The sequence below is a fragment of the Parasteatoda tepidariorum genome, chromosome 2 (genome assembly GCF_982258835.1).
Source record: "Parasteatoda tepidariorum strain Cologne lab strain chromosome 2, Ptep-v5.0, whole genome shotgun sequence".
NCBI classification, from domain to species: domain Eukaryota; kingdom Metazoa; phylum Arthropoda; class Arachnida; order Araneae; family Theridiidae; genus Parasteatoda; species Parasteatoda tepidariorum.
In genome coordinates this window covers 7,419,662-7,442,728 of record NC_141756.1, presented here as the reverse complement: position 1 = coordinate 7,442,728, position 23,067 = coordinate 7,419,662, and the positions used below count along the sequence as shown (strand labels likewise).

The window sequence follows — 23,067 nt, the reverse complement described above, 5'->3', positions numbered from 1 at the left end:
AGTCGGTAGACCATATACCAATAATGCTGAGACTGCCCTTTTTCGATGTACCTTTTCTCAACATCTAAATAAGACACTGCTTCAATTTTTTTCACAGAATATTCACATATACATGTTTACCTTGTGATAACTATTAATACGTATCTTTGGCAGAAATTTTTTGTGAACTGAAAACTTTTAATTTTTTAAAAATTTTTTATTATTTTTGAGCAAAAATCTTTCATAGCTCAAAAATTATTCTTGTTAGCGCTAAAACATTATCACAGCATGCAACTGATATAATCTCAAGTATTCCCTAAACATTTCAAAGTGATATCATTAGTAGTTCCAGGGCAATTCCATATGTGACGGAATGACATTTTGACTTGCATGATGACAATTAATTGAAGTTTCTATGCATCTAATTTCAAATAAACATGGTTTTTTCTCATGCATATCATTATTATTGGCATAATGTGATTCATAAACTAAAAAAAAAGAATTTTGTATTTTTTTTATTTTTAATTTTATGAACTTTTTACTTGTGTGACGGAATGACATTTTGGCAACCAAGCTTTCGGCATGCCGCTTAGAACTGTTAGTTTTTGTGAATTTTGCAACTATTATTTTCCTGAACTATTTTTTACTTTTAGTATAATGTGTAAGCAATGTAAATTGTGAATTTGGAAAATTAACCTCAGGTTGGCTAGCAGTTATTAACATCTATTTGCTGTGACGGAATGACCGTGACGGAATGACAAAAAGTTTAGTGGAAGAAAGTCTTCATTTAAAAAATGTTTTATTAATATGTAAATGATAAACAGAATGTAACAGATAAACAGAATTAATATTTACGTAAGAATCAGTTAAAATTTCAACAATTTGAAAATTAGGTTGTCTCAGAAGAGGTTTTATATCTAACTGGCCAATGTCACATCTTATCTTCGTTCTCAGGAAATTTATGCATAAATCAATTTTTGTCCCATGTTCTTTAAATACTTTAACATCTAAATCGTCTTTGTTTATCAAAGTAATTTGCGCTGCATATAAATGTGCCTTCTTTTTTTTCGCAGTATGGGACAATGATTAAAGAGCCGACCGCATACTCCTCAATCATATTTTCCATTTCCTCTTCAAAATAGTGGCTTTTCAAATCATGCACTTGGTTTTGGTTCAAATTAGAAAGCATTCGAATTTTGATGATTCGCTTCTCAACTACATGAGCATCTAGTGCAGGTCTCTTGTTCCTGGCAATGCTAATGTAGCAAGTGTCTAGCTGAAGTCATTCTCTTTTGCCCTCTCTTAAATAGAATAGCTGGACAAAAACAAAACTTCAACGATTTGTTGCTTCGACTTTATGAAATCATAAAATTCTTTTACATATTATGTGCCGTTTTACAGTAGCCAACATCTTGTTTGGCCTTTTAGAACAACCTCACAATTACATGGTATTTATAGGTGCATGTGCTGTGAGGTATTAATGAAATACACTTAACAAAAATGAGAATAGGAACAAAAATGAGATAAGACACACTTTACATCAATATATGCTTCTTTATGAAAAGCCTCTTTTAAGGCCATAAGTATATATTGCATCTGCACTCTTCGTTACTCTGTCAGAGTTTGTATTATGACTGAATCCTTCATACTTGGGGGCTTGTAACTAACATCATCTTGACAGTAAAAATTTTTTTAACCAAATTAAACAGCTCATCAACATTACTTTTCTCACTTAGTTTCTTTTGAGTTCGATGTTAAATACTTCTCACATAAAGACTGAATTAATTTTTTTACCTCTATTGGTGATTTTGGAAGTGAGTGTACAATTTTTTTTTATGGCTTTACCAAGACTCTGCAGGAATTTGTATAGGGAATTTAAATTATTTGTATGTGAAGAGATTGGTAGAATTTGATTTTTTCTTTGTTTACACAATCTCTGCACAACAGCGTTTGCACTTCTGAGTTTTTTAAGTCCAACTTTTGTCGCGGAAGCTTTCTTCTCTGCCTTTCTTTCTCTGTTTTTTTTCTTCATCATATCATGGGGATCTTGGTCTTTTTCAACATTTTATCTGTCTTTCAACAGCTGTTTTAGCCATTAGGTAAATTGAAAAAAAAAATAATTCCCTAGTTTTTGACTAAGCTTCTCAAGGACTCGTTTTGTCATTCCATCGCCGAAGATGTGTCATTCCGTCACGCTAATTATTGGAAGTTAATAATCAAATGCATAGAATTTTACAATTTCTCATTGATTCTTATGCCACACCTGCTTTATATTCAAAAATATACACATTTTCATTCAAAAACGCAGTTGCTATTTAAAAAAATATACTAAAACATGTGACGGAATGACACAAAAAAAAGTTACTTTTATTTAATATATTAAACTTAAAATGACTTAAAGGCTTTGTTTTAAATGTTTAAATTTTGTACTATATGCATATTTTTATCAAAATATTGCAAAAGAAAGATACATTTCTTTTACTTTATAAGTATTTTTCAAGAGAACTATTTGAGCACAAATGTGAAGAATTCGCTTGTCAGCCATGTGATTACTTTAGAATGCTACCAGATTCAAAAAACTTAAAATTATCAAAAATTAAACAGTAATATGTAGACTTTGGCTATTTTTGAACATATTTTTAAAATTAAAATATACAATTCATAAAAAAAAAATTTCACTTAAAAGTTGACACTTTCGTGGAATTGCCCTCCATAGAAAAGGTACATCAAAAAAAGTCAATTTTTAGTATTATTGATTACATGCCCTAACGACTCCCCTCAAAAGTAAATGAAGTGAAACTTTGATGGGGCATATTTTACCCTAGGGGAAGAAACTGGCGGCTAATTTGTACCCTATCAAAGGTTTTCAGCCATGATCTATTTAAACTTAACTTTATTTTAATAGGAATTTTAGATTGGCGTATTTTCTTTTGTGAGTCACAAATTGCCCTTCAAATTTTGAAATGTTTTATTTTCAAGATGTTAAATAAATAATTTGCCAAAAATTTGAGTTTAGTTGGGGAAAAATAAGTGTGGGTGTTTTGATAACTATAATTCTGTATGGTAGGTTAAATTCATATATATTTTTAGTTTAAGAAAATCAATTTCTTGTTTGCTTAACTTATGTATGGATATTAATTATTAAATAACCATCTGAAAGAGGATATACTAAAAAGCTAATTCTATAGTCTGGTCTATCCCGGATCAAAGTTTATTTTATGTATTATAAGTTATTTTTTCCATTTTTGTTTCTGTCGATTCCCACAGTTCTGAACCATTGTTGCAGACTTTTCATGAAGTCCTCCATTTTTCAGAAGTTAGAGTCTTTAAAGCATATTATTTAATGAACTCTTTCTATTAGTTTGTTTTTCTGCTGTTAGAAATGCTGCAAATAAAAAATCAGTACTTAATTTTAGTTTCAGTTAAAAAATTTCCTATTTTTGATTTTTTTCAAAGTACTTTCATTGCATTCGGAACAAAAGTAGGGTTAAAACTATCAGAATATGGTAAAATTTACCGTATGCCTGGCTCTATGAGAACATCAAAAGGCACGTTAATTTTCACCAAAGCGCTTTGGTAATGATTTCAGTAAAATTAACATTAAATTATGGTTTTGTTACCATGCTGTTTGGTAGAAAATGTGGTAAAATTTAGTAATGTTTACCAAAAGTCTGCAATTTTAACAGTGCTAGTAAAGTTCGAGATGATGTAATAATGTTCAGTTTGATAAGCTCTATTTTATTTAGTAAATAATTATTATCTTTTTTCCTTACAAGTCAATTGTAATTTTTTTTCTATGTAAGCTATAATCTAACCTATACCAACATTTAAAATTGTAAAAAAATGCGTATTTGTAAGTGAACAATTACCTTGACAAGGAAGAACTAAATCAGCAGCTTAACTGTCGCACGTCAAGATTCTCCCAACATCTTAAAATGGAAACGTGGAGATAGAGGATTAGAATCCCAACGTAACCCAGCGTGGATCTATTTTTTTTTATATTGAATTATTGTTATGCACATATACACCGGCTTGTGTGTTCATTACAAAGCTCGGGTTATATTCCCTCTGCCAAGTCGAAATACAGATTATGCAATGCAGAGAAAGAAAGCGCAAACATGCATCCTGAAACACGGTGGGATTTAGACCCGCTACTATGAGCAATATGCTTCTCAACTTGACAAGGGATGATAATAAATCATAGCTTGTAATGAAATGAGTAAAGACGCAGTTTCCAGTAGAACACCAAAGTCAAGCATCACTGGCTGCGGTCAGTGTGTGAATGGGTGACCACCTTGATCAACCTGCGTAGGGAGCGAGGGTGAGCGATATCGGTCCTCCCTAAACTGTTCTACTTTGCTTGAGTGCTTGATTTCTCACGCAGGTTGTCGGGCTAACAAAGTAGGGGAGGAATTCCTTCTGCAGAGGATCAAAATTGCGATGGCATGTCTTTGGATCATCCTCAGGTATGTTTCCCAGACCCTCGCCAATACCCCATTCTGCAGCTCTAGTGTGACGTTAATAAAGTACCTATCTACTAGTAATGAATGAGTACACAAGCCTGCATATGCATGGGTAACATTAAGTAAGTAAATAAATTCTTGGAATGGTAATGTTTTATTTTCCAATTATGTTTTACAATAGTCTCATCTTTCCAAAAAACGCTATTTAAATTGGAAGCAGTGGGTTCGAATCAAAGAGTAGTAAAAAAAAAAAGAATCCCAAGTGATGTTCTTTGAACCACTCTAAGGACTAGAGGTAATGGGTTTGAATCTTGCCATTACACTGGCGGCATATTTTTGTTGTGTTTCGAAAAATTGTGCCCTCCTTTTTTAAAATTGGAAAAAGTTTTTCAGCCTTTCTTTGTATTTGCAAAGAAACCCACATATTGTTTTGTAAGTCAATAAATCTCGCCACCACATAAAAGATGGATAAAACAGTCATCATAGTTTAATATATCAGAGTTTAGTGTCATTAAAATACTTTAATTAAATATTTTGAAGCCTTCATTCTTGCCAATTCATCCCTTTTCATAACTGCGAAAATGTAGTAGAATATAAAACAACTAATAGTCATCTAACTCCCATGAGCCATTTAAGTAAACCGCTATTTTAAATAAACAGAAGTGTAAAAAGATTTTTACCATTCTATTTGGTACGGAGAATAGACATCAATCATGTTAAAACTGCAAATAAATTGTAAAATTAGTCACACATGATAATGTTATCGTGATACTTTAGAGTATGGCATGAAAAGCATTTACTTGGATAAATTTACTTTTCAGTTCTGTATTTGTTACTTAATGTATGGTATTAAGAATTTCAGTTTTTAAAACCAAAATTTCCGATAAACCATTACCATAGTGAACGATAAAGTTAAAATATGAATGGTTTGATTACCGTACATTTTGGTTTAACAACCAGAATTATGGTTTATTTTTTAACAGAAATGTCTTTGCCATACAAGTATGGTAATTTTGACGGATTATTTTTCTCTGTGTGCTAAACACGAGTTCAAATAATTGAATTTCCCATTAAGTAAAATATTGCCTTACTAAACAATCTAACATTATGAATCTTGACAGAATTTGTGTCGCAAACAAATATTCTTGTCTACGGGAGTGTGATCTAAGCAAGTAAGGATGACGAAATGATCCCTAGAAAATTGTTACGCGTTTTTTGGGGCTGGTGAGCAGCAGCGAATGAGGGAGGATCACTCTAACATAAATTATTATTCATATCTTTTGATTATTTGCAATTAAAATACTTGGGATGATTTTAGGTATGAATGTATATATTTATTAATTCCGGATATATTTTTAATACTCACTTTATAAGTTCTTTTCCTTAGTTTTACGAAAATTAAACTTTTTTTATGTATATATTAAACACTATTGCAATGATGTGTAAACTAGCTATTAACTATGCATAACTAACTAAAATAATAATTAATATAATTTTAAATTTAAATTTTGAATTTAAATGGTTTTTGGTATAGAATATATATTACACCGCAAACAATTATTATTTGACTGAGCTGACGTAAGGTAATTTGAAATCACTTAAAATTATTGTAATTTAGAAAAGCATGAGGATCCGTGGGTTGAAAGAAATAATTTGCTTTATAGCTATCTTTCAAAACAAATAAATGTATTTTCAGAAATTCAATAAAGAAATAATAATTTCATATATTTATTAAACTTACCGCATGGAAAATAGTAATCACGGTACTGAAACTTTGTGTAAGAAGAACTTTAAACACTAGTTTAATTTTTGATAATATAAATGTCAACTGACGTAGATAAAAATATTTCATTTTCCGCAACATGAAAAGGGAATTATCGTAATCCCAGGATCAATTCAATTGGATCACGCACGAATTTAGTTTTCAGTGCCAAAATCAATTTATGTATCAAAAAATTTATATGTATGATATGTCAAAAGAATTTTGTATAAATGATGAAATCATGACCGCATGAAGAAACTAGAAATTTTACTAAAATTACAAAATATGTTATTTGAATTGGATCAGAAAACTATTAATTTTTTAGGAGTTTGTCTGAAATTTGGAAGTGTGCGTGTTCTGATATTTAGACACTGCAATGAACAAGACAATTTTTATGTAGCACTCCATTTTATTTTATGTAAACGGATCTAAACACTTCATATTTAAAAAAAAATTTTTTCATTTAAAAAAGTGCAGTTTACGATAGATTATTTTTTAAATATTTGGTAATATGTGAGTTGCAAATCCTGATACGAATTACTGCGAAAATAGTGAGTTAAAAACACGTTCAGTACTTTGATTTTGACTCTGTTATTCAATTATTATCAATCTGGGGCGAAATAACCAATCAGCGATCAGCGTCCAGTGTCCTATGATTTGTATTTTGTGAAAGTGGAATCTATCAATCAAATTTCTAACAACTTTCTATTAGCTAGCGCACTCAAATCTCTAGCTCAGTGAAGCTCCATGACACATAACCATACAAGTTTTAATTACAACTCTGCGTTTAATGCCAATAATAGTTAAAATTTCAGTTTTATTTCAATTACATATTTTATCTTATTTTATTATGTTTTATTTGAATTAAAATTGAAATTAAAACAAATGCAAATCTAAAATATTTTCACAAGTTTTCTGAAAAACAGAACTAAGTTATCTACGTTTCGAAGTTCATGTAATTTCCTTAAATCTTGAAAGATATTTTTTTCAGGGTACGTAGTCAAATTTTTCAAAAAAAGCACTTTAAACATTCTAAAAATATTTATAATCACTTTAAAAAAAAATCATAATTAGAATATGCGCAGCTATAAAAAGTTTTCCTTTCTATTCTTTAAAGTTCATGTAAATACGTAAAATAAACAAAAGGCAAAAACATTTTCAAAAATCTTATATAATCATGATAAAATAACTAGCTTTAGATAAATTTTGATGGAAAAGTTGTGAAAATCATGCTTTTTTAGCAATTATGACAATAATCGACATGTCAAGGAAAATATCGCTTTTTCAAAACGAGAAAACTAAAAACTTTTTATGAAACCCAATGAATAAAGCAGAACAAAGAGAACAAAATTTGACAAAAAACATATCAATGTGTTAAAAGGAGTAAAATGTAAACTTATGGAGCAATTATAGCTTCAGAGTTTAGTAGCAAGTGAATAGTATAATAAGCGAGTAAGTGGAGGAGAAAAAATGGGCGTCGAGATTTTGTTTACTCACGTGAAACCTTAACACATGAGTAAACAATACACCTCAAACAAAACTTTTTAAAACACTCATGGGCTGCAATAGTGGCACAACTTAAAAAACACGCGTTTTGGACTAATAACAGGTGCAAGTATGAAAATATACATTCTTTTCAGCAGCAAAACTCAACAACTCATAATTCAACTTGAAGGTAATCTTTGTTTTAAGCAAACTAAAGCATTTCTTATGCATTTTCCTTAGCAATGAAAACTTTAAACCCACTTATCTCGAAACATGATTTTTTGAGTTGTGCCGCTATTGTAGCCCATGAGTGAAGTATTTTAAGGTATATGTTATTAAATTACTTGAAATTGAATGACAATCGAACATAACAAAAAATAAGCAGAAGAGGTATGTTCTGTATTTTATTAGCATGCAAAAAAAGTAAAAAACGTAAAACAGAATAGCTTGAAACAGTAATATAACATATCACAGAAAAATAGCATTTCACAATAAAGAAGAAAAAATTGAAAGTAAGAAATAGTATCAAAAATTAAAATAACGGAGAAAAAATGTAGTAAAAGTAAGAAAATCTTTGGTAAAAGGCGTAGAAAATTCTACATACAAAAAATATCACTAGATGTCACAAATAAAAGAATTACAAGAAAGTATATGTGAAAGGAATCACTTAATAACCGTATCGGGCATAGGGAAGAGTACCTAACAAGGCACTGGCTAAACCGTATCCACCATATCCGGCACCATAGTATCCAAGACCACCATATCCAAGTCCATAACCTCCATACCCAGCATAGCCAGGTCCATGATCGGCATGGCCATGTCCATGACCTGCATATCCACCATATCCATATCCACCCAATCCACCGTATAGATGACCGTAAGCAGGAGCAGATGAAACGAGGTGAACGGCAGCAGGGTTCTGGTTGGCTGTTCCTGGCTCATTGGTCTTGACTTCGGCTCTGAAGCCACCGTGGTCAGCTACGTAATTGACTTGTCGGTGAACGCCTCGTGCATCGGTGAATCCATAGCTGCCCGTTACATGACCACCGGTTCCGGATTCTTCCCTGTGCTGTTCACCATGGTGATCTTTGACACTGTATCCAAATTTGTATGGCTGTGCATGACCATGGTACTCCTAAATTGAAAGAAGATGGGTACAACAAAACCATATTTTTGATATGTTATGTTTAGAGCAATACTGGTCTGTTTCATTAGTTTCTACAAAAATATTTACAAATATGGGAAATGCTATTTGATGAAACAGCGTCAAATCTTGTAAATTGGATGTAGTCTTATCATGACGTTGAAATTAAACGTTGAAGAATAAACATTGTTCAGTCGAACACCAATTTCAAATTGAACAACACTAGACAGATCATTTGTTTACTTAATTCTAACATTTAAAAGACGAAATTTTTATGAGCAAGTATTAACTCTTTAACGCTGAATTTTTATTAAATTTATTTTCCCTTCGTTCATTATAATGTATTAATTTAGAAAATAAGTGAAACGTTTTATATTTGACATTTAAATAATGCTTAAAAATCAAAACAAAATGCTTAAAAATCAGCATAAGTTTATTTTTTTAATATTTATCGAACATGATAATACTTTACTTTATTCATTCAAATACTTATTAGAATGCTATGCATCCAAAGACAAAAATAGGGGAAATAATCCAAAAACATTTTAGTTGTTAACTGTGTTCAGCGCTAAGTAATCTGAACGTGCAGTAAATGATAGAAGAACACTCGCGAAAAACTTAACCCAGTTGCCTTAGAAGAGTTTAACCATATCCTTCTTCTTACCTGGATATAGCACTTTCCGACTATATCACGATTTTGGCGACCAATCACCATTTGCGTGACCACTAGTTACAATGATGTCGCGCAGGTCATCGGACAATTTTTTGGCTCTACGAACAAGAATATTTTTGAATGTTGAGTTCATACCTTCTGATTTTATTGGAAATATCAATTAAATCAGAAAAGAAATATGATACGCAATATGAATTCACGCAGAAAATATTTGTGATATTGGAATACAAAATGAAACAAAAACTATATAAACTTATTTCCACTAAAATTAATAATGAAATATTACCAATGGTGGATTAGCTAAAACAGCCACAACTGCTGCTGCAATAACAATGACCTGGAATAAAAAAATAAATTTTAAGTTTAAAACATCGATAAAGTAAACTATGTTTTGTTAATAAAATAATAGGTCTCGTAAAATTTTTTTGCGTTTGATTTGATTATTTACATTACACTTGAGCTACGCTATTACACTATTTGATACTACTAGAGAGTTTTTTAAATTTTGATTTGACTATTAAACTGAAAAAAAATCTAAGAAAAATGTATATCAAGATTCAAGTTAGGAATATAATTTTGAGCAATTTCTATTTTCCTAAAAATCCTTTTTCATTTTATGCTAATTAAATATGAGTTATGTTTGCCATTAAAATAAATATTAAGTTATCACTCTCCATACTCTTAAACTAAACTAAATTTTAACTAAATTATGAAATTTTTTTTCTTTCAAATATGTAAATTTTTGTTCATTTTTTGAGTAACTAAATTTAAAACTCAAATTTAAACAATTACAGTATTAGTTAAAGTTAAGCAAAAAATAGGTATTTTTACTACAGCGATATTTAAAAAAAATTACAAAAAATGCTTGCAATTATAAGGAAGCAAAAAATAACATTAATGCTTACCTGAGAAATCATTATGATTTTCTTATGAACACTGATTGAAAGAAAGTGATAATTTTTCAGCAGATGACGAAGTTTTTATATAGTGATTGGCCAGACATGCGATCAACCGAACAGTGGATTAAGACCTTTCACGTAACGTAATTTTGTTGTTTCTTAATAACTGAATTTTAAAACTGTGGAATGCTCCATTTATTAAATAAAGCCTTTTTCATTGCATCATTACTGTTTCTTTAATACCTTCACATTATTTATTAGTGGCATTTAACAAATAAATAATAAAAAATCCTCTTTTGCAATACCGTTGCTGAACTTTCTGTTAAGTCTCACATGAAATAAAGATACAATTGCATATGCTAAAGATTCTGTAGAAAATTGCATTTGTATGTTAAAGAAGCAAAAGTTTGATCAATAGAGGCTAATATTAAAAAAAACTCAGTTAAATGCAGAAGAGTTTCAGTGCAAAATAAAGTAGTAAGTAATTTTTAAAAGTAATAAGATGTAGTTTGTATGTACTGAGTAAGAGTGTACTGTGTACTACATGCTATGAATATTGCACACCATCCCAGGGTTGAATGTGCTTCAGCTCCACCCGTGGCAAAGAAAAGTTTTTGTCATTACGTTTTATTTCACTTTATTTAATTATTATTTTTTTTATCTTTTTATTTAACTGCGGATTTCAGTTCAGTTAAAATTATTAGAAGGATAATCATGTGATGACGTTTAAAAAATGTACATCAATCAAAGTCCACCATTATTATTTTTATGAATTTTTCAATTTGTTCAAGTTATGAAACTTTTATTTATTTTTTATTTGACACTTTTTAGAGTGTTTGCGTTATAGAATTCTCTCGATAGTTCTCTGCGAAAACACACCAATTTCCATTATAAACATTTTTAAAGCATAAAAGGAAAACGTTGAAGAATTACTAGTAAAACGTTTAAGCTTAACATCAGCAACAGGCACGTTAATTAAATGTCAAAAATTACAGTACAGATCAGTTAAACAAAGAAGTATTAGCGTGAAATGAAATAGTAAAATTCTATAAGTAATAATATGTAGTTTGTGCTTACGGTGTTAAAAAAAATGCCATGTCCTACTTTGTATACCATCCCAGGATTGAAGAATGTGCTTCTGCTCCATCCGTGGCAAAAAAGAAACTTTTTGGCATTACTTTTTATTTTATTTTATTTATTTATTTTTATTTTTTTACTGAGCCAAGTAGTTTAACTCAGTTAAAATTATTAGAAGGATAATCGCGATGACGTATTTAAAAAAAATATTTTAGTAAATTAATCAAAGTCAAACATCATTATTTTCTTGGATTTTTTAATTTGTTAAGTTTATGAATTATTCTTTCTTTGATTCTCTGCTGGGTGCTAATGTTATAGAATTCTCTGGGTAGTGCTCGGTTAAAAAAAACGTTTATTAATCTCATTTACTTACAAGAAAAACGTTCAAGTTATATCTAAACATATATATATATATATATATATATATATATATATATATATATATATATATATATATATATATATATATATATATATATATATATATATATATATATATATATATATATATATATACCGAAGAGCCATTACATTATGACCACCCTGCTAATAACATGTAGGACCACCTTTAGCCCTCAAAACTGCTAACACCCGCCATGGTATTGATTCCAAAAGGTGCTGAAAGGCAGTCTGAGATATTTGGTACCAAGCGCTCACCAACTGGTCCTGCAATTCCCTCACATTGCGAGGGGGTAGCGTGGCAGCATGAATTTGGTTTTTCAAGTAGGACCACAAATGCTCTACTGGATTAAGGTCAGGTGAATTTGGGGGCCAAGACATGACTTGAAAGTCACTGGAATGTTCCTCGATGATTCGACCCTTATGACATGGTGCATTATCCTGTTGGTAAACACCATCCACCGCAGGAAAAACTGTTGCCATGAATGGGTGAACCTGGTCTGCAACTATATTCAAGTAGCTGACATAAGTCAGGGTTTAATCTATGAGGATTATGGGTCCTAATGTGCCCCATGAAAACATTGTTCCTGAGAGAGAAACCATGAAAACCTGGGCGAGTCCATTGTTATAGATGGAGGTTGGTCATGATGTAATGGCTCTTCGTTGTATATATATATATATATATATATATATATATATATATATATATATATATATATATATATATATATATATATTACTTTCTCTCAAAAAGGAAACTTTTAAGACAGGCACAATTTCGCAAAGACGTCACTGATGAACACATAGCTAAGAATAGCTGGTTTCGTTTAAAACTCACTTTTTTATTAAAAAAAAAACATAATGAACTGTATAATTAATTTACTTTTGCTCCTCCTGTTTTAGTTTAAAGTGGAACATTTGTGTATTTTCTCTAAATACTTTAGATGCGTCGCATTAGAGCTGCAAAATGTGCTATTTGCGACGATCTGGCTAACCTCTCAGAAGGTGATCCGAAGACATGGTACCATAATTTTCATCCTCCTCAAACATCATTGTTTTAGTAGCCTGAAAGTTTGTGATTGAATGTGGATAAAAGAAATTTTACAAAAATACGCTTTAGTGTGTGATGTCACAATAGGCATTACATATTTTCCTGCTCTTAAAATTTTTATATATTTTTGAAACTTATTTTTTTAATCATTCTTAACCAAATTTTAATTAAATTGAATCAATTATTTAATTTTTATTACTTATGAAAAGCTAATATAAAATATTTTATTCTTTTCAAATCGATCAATGTAATGAACAACGTTTAATTTTAATACTAATGAAGACTCATTTATTCACTTTATCGAAAACAAAAACATATTTTAAACTCTTTATTCCTTATTTCTTACCACAAAAATGTTTCAGTTACATGGTTATACTGATTCTCACAGTCTTTACGACGATTCGCCTTTGCCAAATTATTTTCAAATTTATATTGAGTATGGGCGATTGGCTTTATTTTTCAGTTGCGTTATTTTTCGATAAATTAAAAATCTTGGATCTCTTCCCATGCTTCTAACTCTCTGTTGGGAACAATGCAATCACTTTTTAAATTAGCTTTTGATTAGACTAGTCCTGGGGGATTTATCTCCCATGGCCAGGTCTTATTAACATTATTATTCAAAGTTAATTATTCAACTTACAAAGTCTTATTATGGATAAAATAAAATTTTTTATCTCGACCTCTACAAATACTAAATGAAAGTTTCATTGTAATTATGATCCAGTTTTCATTTTCAACTGTCATTTTCATTATCCTTTTTTCATCAATTAGTCAATTATACTATACAACCACACCTTATTCTGTTATTATAAGGCAGGGATGGCGAACCAATGGCACGCGTGCCATTTGTGGCACCCGACACAATATTTCGGGCACGCCACCGATCACAAAGTTCACTATGAAGCATATTAACAATTAATTTAATATTCACAAAAAATTAACAGAAAAAATGAACAATTAATGCCAGGAAAGCAATTAATAAGCATAAAAAACCCAAGCTAACAATAAATAACTAGCAAAAAAAATTAACAGTTCTGCTTAAACTACCGTCTTATAACCTTAATATAAGTTATTTGTCATCTAATCTGCAACAACATAAGTCACACTGATGTTACTTTATGTTGAATTACGCTTATAACTGAGACATTGCAATTTTTTTTTCGTAGTAAGCAAAGAGTTTTGAGTTGATAGTATTTAGTATTATTATTTACCCAATAATCACGAAGTCAAAACTATTTGTCGGCACGTCTATGACCTCATTAAACAATTTTTTTAGAAAAATTGGCACGTTGGTGCATAAAGGTTCGCCACCCCTGTTATAAGGTGTTTCAACCAAATATTAAACTTTAGAAAAATTCATTTTCAAATAATTTTAAGGATTGAGTTAAATATATATTTCTCTTTCCAGTGGAAAAAATCCTTTTCCAATACTTCTAAACACAATTTTATTCGCCAAAATTACGATGCATCGCATTTATTGACGAATACTTAGCGCGGGCCCTGATATTGGAGATTTTGCGCATTTTACATACAGAATTTAAAAATGAAAAAAATATTCTGAGATTTAAAAAGAAATCTAAATTTGGCAAAGCCTTTCTAAATAAAAAAAAGAATGATTTTTTATTCAAAATAATTAAAAAAATATTTAAGCAATAATTTTGACAGCGAGAATTTATTTCAGTTATAGACAACATTTCATCATAACATAAGACAAAAAAAAAGCATTCAAGTTAAAGAAAGATTGATTCTTTCAAGATCTATAAAAGAAATTCTCATTTTGTAACAGATTAAATACTTTACACTTCAGCGATTATGTCACTAGAAATAGAGAAGTTTTTTTTCCCCCTAAGGAACCACCTTGGGAGATTATGGCGTAAAGCGACTTGTTTCCTATTGACACTTTCACCTTAACGCATGACTGAATGTCACCATATACCCCGTGAACCATAGTCAGTACCAGTTTTCGAGAAAGAAAGTGACAAAACGAAAAATCACCTCAAAATTACGGTCAATGCAAATTTACTTTCCATTTCTATTTGATTCGCTTCGTTTAAGCCATTGTTAGCTTAGAAATGGATTAAATCGTGCGGGGTATTTATAATTAAAGAAATGTTTTTTTAGAGTTAACTACAAAACAAACGAGCGTTGAGTGCATTTTGTGGTCATTATAGTTTATCAAAAAAGAAAAAGAAATCAGCAATAAAAAAAATCAATAGGATATTTAAATATAAAAATTTATTATAAATTAATAAATTAAAAATATTAAGATTAAAAAGCTGTTACTGTTAAAAAAAATAAAGCCTTCTTATTGTTTATAACAAATTATTAGTGTAGTATGAATTTCGTAGTCTAACAAATTATTGGTAAAAGGGTTGGAAAATAAATTAGTTTATGAAAATAAATTAGTAAATATAAATGAATGAATTTAAAAGCAGAGTTAAGATTAACAAATTAAAACAATCAACTTTTATAATTGTTTTACAATAATTGAAACAACCGCAGTGCTGATGTGAAATATCATCAGTGGTAAACGAATTAAGGGTTAGAGTTTTCATGGTTTTTCTCACCATTTAATGAAAATGTGGGTTAGTTTTATAAAAAAATGTCCTCCATGATTACAAATTTCTCCAAAAACTAGATCCAGGAGTTCCCTTGTTTACTGTACTGGATCCAAAATTAGAAATCTCTGCAGTTGGTCATTGATAGTTGAAACATCTAACATTGGGTCAGCTGTTCAATGACGGTTAGGAAGCAAAATAAAAATTGTTTTGTGATAAACTGCTAATCTATAGAGCAAAGAGAGATTTTGTTGTAATCGTTAATAGTATATTTGAGCTGGGAAAAATCATTAACATGTCAAAAATAGAAAAAAAAGATAAATGATTATTTAAATTTCATAATTATTTTTAAATTCAGGAATGAAAAAAAATAACAGTTAGAGTAAGAACTGTTTTAAAGTGAAGTATTTGTTTTAGAATAAACAGCAAAAGAATTGAGTGTAGAGCGAATTTTGAAGTTTTCCTTATTAGTGCATTATAGAAAGAAAACTTTGTTGAAAATAAAATTGAAGCAAAAGTTAAATAAAAATATTAGTTTCATAAATTTAAAAATAATTAACAGTTAAGGTAGGAGTAGTGTAAGTTTAATGACTGCTTCAGAACAGAATAGGAAATAAGGTAATTTTATAGTTTATTGGTTGTAGTTTTTTAGTTTTTTTAGTTTATTTGAGTAAATACTTAAATTCAAAATATTTAAATATTAAATTAAAATATTTGAATTTGAGCACTGATGTACTATTTAAATTTGAAAATAAGTTTTAAATTTATTAATTAGAAATTAGAACTACATTGGATCTAAAAGTGAAATTAGAAAAGATACTAGAGCGCAGAAGGAGTTTTATTGCCATGACAATTAGCGTGTTAAAGCTAAAAAAAAGCGTTCAAATCTAAATATATATCTATAAAACAATATGAATTTTGCAGCTAACTTGCATCGACTGCAGTGCTGGCGTGAAAAATCATCAGTGGTCGATGGATAATAAATTAGAGTCCCCTTGCCGTCAGGCTAACCGTGGGAGGCTCTTGTGGTTTTCCACTCCTTGTAAAGCAAATGCGGGTTTGTTCCATCAAAAAGGCCTCCATGAAGAAAAGCTTCTAACAAAACTAGATTCAGGAGTTCCCTTGTCTTCTGGATTGGATTCAAAATTACAAGGATATGGTGTTGAAAATTAGTAGTCGTAAACCCAAACAATTGGGTTGGCTGTTCTAAGACGGTTAAAAAATAAAATTATTTAGTTAAATTAATTAGCATTTTTTTTAAAATTTATAAATTGGAGCAAAAAAAAACAGCTCAAAGGTGTAGCTGCATTAAGTCAAAAACTGTACTGTAAGTTTGAGCTCTGTCTTAAAAGGCAACAATAGAGTGTAGTGTGAATTCAGAGGCCATCATAAGTAAATATAGCGGAAAAACACTTTAAAAAATAGATAAATAAAATAGTTAAATTTTAAAAATAGTTTTAAATATTAGTCTTAAATTAATAATCTAAACAAAATAATATTCAAATGCAGTTGTTGTATAAAAAAATGTACTTCTCAAATTCAAATTTTTAGCTGACGTACTTCTAATATTACACGCTTCCAAACCAAGAAAAAAAGATATTATCTGGCATTTGCTCTAAAATTATTCTAAGTGTTTGATGAAATAATGAGTCCAGTAATGTGAAAACATTTGTTCATCAACTTAATCATAAATCATATTCTACTTTTATTACAGTACGTGTCCGAGAGCTTATTCAATTTAGCATAAGTTAACTTCACAAACTGTTCAAACAATCCTTCAACGTGAGATCAATTTTCGATAGTGTATCAAATCCTACATGATATATGATCATTCTTTAGTTAACCTGGTGTATATATATTGTCCATGTTTCAGTGTAGTTCACATCATTCAACAAAAATCATCCAAAGGACATAGATCTTGGGATCATTTAAACATGGCTAGCTTACTGCCTCTCCTCTTCGCTGTGATTATATTTTCTAGAATCGTAAGAAATGGTGATTGCAACGAGACACGATTTGTAAAAAAAGTCAGAAGCAAGATACCGGACAACCATTTCTACATACTTTTTACAGTGTCATATACAAATAAGAAGGATTTTAAAGAAGCTGTACGTGAGTCCATAAATGATTTCAATCAAGCAGCAGGTGCAAAGATTCCAGAGAGCCTTTCCAAACAAATTAAATATGAAGCATCAAAAGTTGGAAGCACTATTACATCATACCAATTTTTCCAAGTATACACTAAAGCAGCTTACCTCTTTTTGAAAAACCAGGGAGTGCTAACAAAACAAAATAAAGACAAATTGGCAAAAAGTCTTGCAGGCTACTTCAACAAAGCAGCCAAAGGAGTGGGAAAAGAAGACGTTTTGTACACTTTACCAGCTGTCAATATAGCAGTAGCTAAGTTTTTCAAACATGTGGGCATCTATGGTGACCAGACAAAACTTCAGAAATTTGGAGAGTACTTGTTTGCTGAAGTAGATAAAATTTATGACAATGCTGAAAATCATGATTTTAAATGCACATCATTCGCAAAAAATGTAAGAAGTTACATACCTGACGATTATTACTACAAACTCTTTACAGTGTCATATGAAAATATGGAAGACTTTAAAAGAGCTGTACATAAGGCCATAGATGATTTCAATAAAGCAGCTGATGTAATGATACCAAACAGTATTTCCCAAGAAATTAATCAAGAAGCAGAAAAAGTTGGAGGCTTTATTACAGCAGACCAATTGTTCGAAGCATACGCTTACGCAGCTTGTCACTTTTTGAAAAATCAGGGAGTACTAACAAAACAAAATGAAGACAAATTGGCTAAATATTTTGCACGGTACTTGATTGAAGCTGCCGAAGGATTGAAAAATGACGATCTTTATTACACTTTACCTGCCATTAATATAGCAGTAGCTAAGTTTTTCAAACATGTGGGCATCTATGGTGACCAGACAAAACTTCAGAAATTTGGAGAGTACTTGTTTGCTGAAGTAGATAAAATTTATGACAATGCTGAAAATCATGATCTTAAATGCTCATCATTTGTAAACAATGTAAGAAGTTACATACCTGACGATTACTACTACAAACTCTTTACAGTGTCATATGAAAGTATGGAAGACTTTAAAAGAGCTGTACGTAAGGCCATAGATGATTTCAATAAAGCAGCTGATGTAATGATACCAAACAGTATTTCCCAAGAAATTAATCAAGAAGCAGAAAAAGTTGGAGGCTTTATTACAGCAGACCAATTGTTCGAAGCATACGCTTACGCAGCTTGTCACTTTTTGAAAAATCAGGGAGTACTAACAAAACAAAATGAAGACAAATTGGCTAAATATTTTGCACGGTACTTGATTGAAGCTGCCGAAGGATTGAAAAATGACGATCTTTATTACACTTTACCTGCCATTAATATAGCAGTAGCTAAGTTTTTCAAACATGTGGGCATCTATGGTGACCAGACAAAACTTCAGAAATTTGGAGAGTACTTGTTTGCTGAAGTAGATAAAATTTATGACAATGCTGAAAATCATGATCTTAAATGCTCATCATTTGTAAACAATGTAAGAAGTTACATACCTGACGATTACTACTACAAACTCTTTACAGTGTCATATGAAAATATGGAAGACTTTAAAAGAGCTGTACGTAAGGCCATAGATGATTTCAATAAAGCAGCTGATGTAATGATACCAAACAGTATTTCCCAAGAAATTAATCAAGAAGCAGAAAAAGTTGGAGGCTTTATTACAGCAGACCAATTGTTCGAAGCATACGCTTACGCAGCCTGTCACTTTTTGAAAAATCAGGGAGTACTAACAAAACAAAATGAAGACAAATTGGCTAAATATTTTGCACGGTACTTGATTGAAGCTGCCGAAGGATTGAAAAATGACGATCTTTATTACACTTTACCTGCCATTAATATAGCAGTAGCTAAGTTTTTCAAACATGTGGGCATCTATGGTGACCAGACAAAACTTCAGAAATTTGGAGAGTACTTGTTTGCTGAAGTAGATAAAATTTATGACAATGCTGAAAATTATGATTTTAAATGCTCATCATTTGTAAACAATGTAAGAAGTTACATACCTGACGATTACTACTACAAACTTTTTACAGTGTCATATGAAAATATGGAAGACTTCAAAAGAGCTGTACGTAAGGCCATAGATGATTTCAATAAAGCAGCTGATGTAATGATACCAAACAGTATTTCCCAAGAAATTAATCAGGAAGCAGAAAAAGTTGGAGGCTTTATTACAGCAGACCAATTGTTCAAAGCATACGCCTACGCAGCTTGTCACTTTTTGAAAAATCAGGGAGTACTAACAAAACAAAATGAAGACAAATTGGCTAAATATTTTGCACGGTACTTGATCGAAGCTGCCGAAGGATTGAAAAATGATGATCTTTATTACTCTTTACCTGCCATTAATATAGCAGTAGCTAAGTTTTTCAAATATGAGGGCATCTATGGTGACCAGACAAAGCTTCAGAAATTTGGAGAGTACTTGTTTGCTGAAGTAGATAAAATTAATGAACAATGCTCATAATCAATCTTTGACAAGTTTTAAATTCTTTTCAATATTCTTACAATAAATATTTTGTAAGAAAAGAAAACTTTTGTTTATTTTTTTAACATATGTCGAATGATTTTAATGTTTCAAATTGTTTGATATTGAAGCTTAATTAGTTATGTTAAAATTATTATATCTGATCTGCTATGTTTTATATCTTATAATGAAACATCTAGCCATCCTATAAAAAAAAATTTTGTATGATGTTGGACTTTTAAATTTGAATTAATTAGAAGATACTGTAACCTAATCCAAAAAGAATTAAATTTCTGAAGCAAGAATTTTGTTGTTTTTTTTTATTGCCCTTTAGTCATACGTAAGCAACAATTCTTTGCATGCATTGGTTTTATCATTATATTGATACATAAATTGATGCTCATAACTTCATTTTTAATTACAAATACTCATTTTAAAGGTTGTAATGAAATACAACATATGCATTTTCTTTATTATTCCAAATTTGGTATTTGGTAAAATTGCAGCATATTTTCCAGTGCAGCTTAAAAGTATGGTCTATAATATTTTAGAATATTTTTGTAAGCTAATAATTGTGCTTACTATAAAAGTGACAGTAGGAAAATATATGCAGTGTCATAAACAAGTTTCTTGTAGGTATATTTTATAAAATTTTTACTGTTTTAGCTTTCGAAAGAGTGAAATCAAATTACTTTCATTTTTCTTTTGCTTTAACAAAATGGAAAGACTATAAAATTATTATTTATTTGTAAAAACATCTTTACGTAACTATTTTCTATGTGAAAACACACATTTTATAAGTATAAAAAATTATATAAACTACAAAATCTCACGCTCAAAATTATCCAGATTATCTATCTCTTCATTTTAACAATATTTAATATCTTTTCTCAATTAACTATTAAGTTCTAGACAAATGGCAGTAAAAATGGTAATTATAATGCATCACAGGGAAAAATATAGAAGCGTTAACGGGCAGTTGACTTTCGCTAGTTTTGAGAGGCCCTTTTCTGAAGTATAGTTACTTAATTCCTTATTATATAACCTCTTCTATTGAAGTACAAAGGAATAGCAAGAAAAAAAATATTTTACAGTTTCGAATTTCTTTTTTACTTCTATAAGTCAAAATAAAATAAGCAAAATAAGCATTATACTGCCATGAGGCTAATAATTTTAGGTACACGCACGTGGTCCTCTGGTTTTAACTAAGTAAAAGAATATAAATATGTCAAAAGTTAAATTGTATCTCGAGTAAAAACATTTATTATTATACTATGATCTATTATTGTTATACTATGGTCTATTTAAATACTATGATGATTAATAATTTTAATAATTATTATAAATAGATTTAATAATTATTATAAATAGTTTTAATAATTATTAGAAAAAAAATTAAATTACGAAGTTTTATTTAAGTAACTGAGCAATTCATCATACTAACTAAAAAAAACGCCGTTGTAAAACTAATTTAATTATGCAAACCACAAACAAAATAAATAGTTATTGAAAGAAATCCAAGAATAATTGCAAAAAATTTATTTAACTCTAGGGTTTAAAGGTTCAAAATTATTGGCAATAAGCGCAAAAAGTAAAAGTTATAAAATTTACGTATGTCCCTCAATATAAAACAGTTAGTAAATAGATATAAACTTAAATGCTCATAATACTCTGAGATTTCATTTGACTACTACTAGATCATAAACTTCGGCATGCCTTCCAAGGTACACATATGTATAGGTCACGGCGAAAGACTGAAATCGGTGGTTGTTGACTTTCACCGGTGCATGTCGACAAACACCAAATACGTCGGTGAAAGATCGAATATTTCATTACATTCTTGTACATTCGGACCCTCACCAGTGTATGTCGACAATCACCGATATGCTTTGGAGAATGTCCGAAATATTTATTACATTCGATTTGATATGTATTTATTCGTGGATATAATTACAATTATTCGATATTTTAAACCTGCACTGATGTTTTTTTAAGGTTAAGTGCCACTGCCCGATATACATTTGCCCGGTATACCCTACACTGATGTTTTTTTAAGGTCAAGTGCCACTGCCCGGTATACATTTGCCCGGTATACCCAACACTGATGTTTTTTTAAAGTTAAGTGCCACTGCCCGGTGTACCCTACACTGATGTTTATTTATTGCCCGCCATATATTTGCCCGATACGCCAAACACTGATGTTTCTTCTAATCTATCGTCAGTAAGTATTAAAATATAGAATAAATATAATAATATTAACGAATAAATTAATATAAAATTGGATATAACAAATATTTCTGACATTCACCAAAGTGACTATGTGATTGTTGACATTCACCGGTGAGAGTCAGAAATAAGGGTATTAGCAAATATTTCGGACATACACCAAGCGACTACGTGAATGTTGACATTCACCGGTGAATGTCGACATTCTCCAAATTTCGGTGTTTCACCGTAACATGTATACTTGACTGTATTATTTTTAAATATTAAGTAAATATAAATTTAAAAACTTTATTTAGATCACTGAACTACTCAAATAAAAATTAGCATTTTTAGAATTACTAAATATAATTTTTAAAATTACTTACATTTTCGAGCACGTGACCTTAGAGTCACTTGAATGTTCTAAATATGTTATATTTTGCTTTTATTTACCCAAATTATTTAACCGAAATAAATGTTTTGTTAACGGGACAGGGAGAGAGAAAATGTGTTATTGACCATCGTTTTTTAAATAGTGACACGAAAGCGTTTTTATTTTTTCCTTGGTTAAGAAATAATTTACGATGCTTACGATAATAATATACTTCTTTGACTTCATTTTTGACTACCATCTAAAAATACGTATAGTAGAATCCTCCTGCAAAAATAATAATATAAATGTTATTACTGGACTGTTTTAAATTCAAAAACTCGGTGAGAAATAATTTAAATATTCATTAACAAAGTGGGTCTTTTCTTTGAATCAAATCAATCAATTGAAATTGATTTTATCTTTTTAAAGCTCTGTTTAGA

At 30.0% G+C, this 23,067-nt stretch overlaps 2 protein-coding genes across 7 annotated transcripts in view; both read right to left on the bottom strand.

Annotated features, from left to right (window-relative positions):
* Window positions 1-6,327, bottom strand: part of LOC147814401 (uncharacterized) — a 129,737-nt gene extending 123,410 nt beyond the window's left edge. For 2 of the 5 annotated variants that reach the window (XR_015431243.1, XR_015431246.1), the window contains exons 1-2: window positions 6,184-6,327; window positions 5,123-5,164 (exon numbers count right to left, since the gene is read on the bottom strand). Coding sequence is in view for 1 of the 5 variants with exons in the window: in XM_087156836.1 (XP_087012962.1) it covers window positions 6,184-6,306 (123 nt within the window). In the remaining 4 variants the exon portion in view is untranslated. Of the gene's footprint in view, window positions 1-4,431; window positions 5,165-6,183 lie in introns of those variants that run through there. The other 3 variants (XR_015431244.1, XM_087156836.1, XR_015431241.1) reach the window with 2 other exon arrangements.
* A 1,753-nt stretch (window positions 6,328-8,080) lies between these two features.
* LOC107444918 (uncharacterized) lies at window positions 8,081-22,888 on the bottom strand. Of its 2 annotated transcripts, none has more exons than XM_071178103.2 (3): window positions 22,847-22,888; window positions 9,793-9,843; window positions 8,081-8,824 (listed from the first exon to the last, which is right to left on the bottom strand). In XM_071178103.2, exons 1-3 carry the CDS (start codon window positions 22,871-22,873, stop codon window positions 8,357-8,359), a joined length of 546 nt encoding a protein of 181 aa, XP_071034204.1. In that variant the 5' UTR covers window positions 22,874-22,888; the 3' UTR covers window positions 8,081-8,356. The 2 variants fall into 2 exon arrangements, with proteins under 2 accessions (XP_071034204.1, XP_087011710.1); XM_087155584.1 differs by lacking the exon at window positions 22,847-22,888 and adding an exon at window positions 10,412-10,554.
* Between the last annotated feature and the right edge of the window lie 179 nt (window positions 22,889-23,067).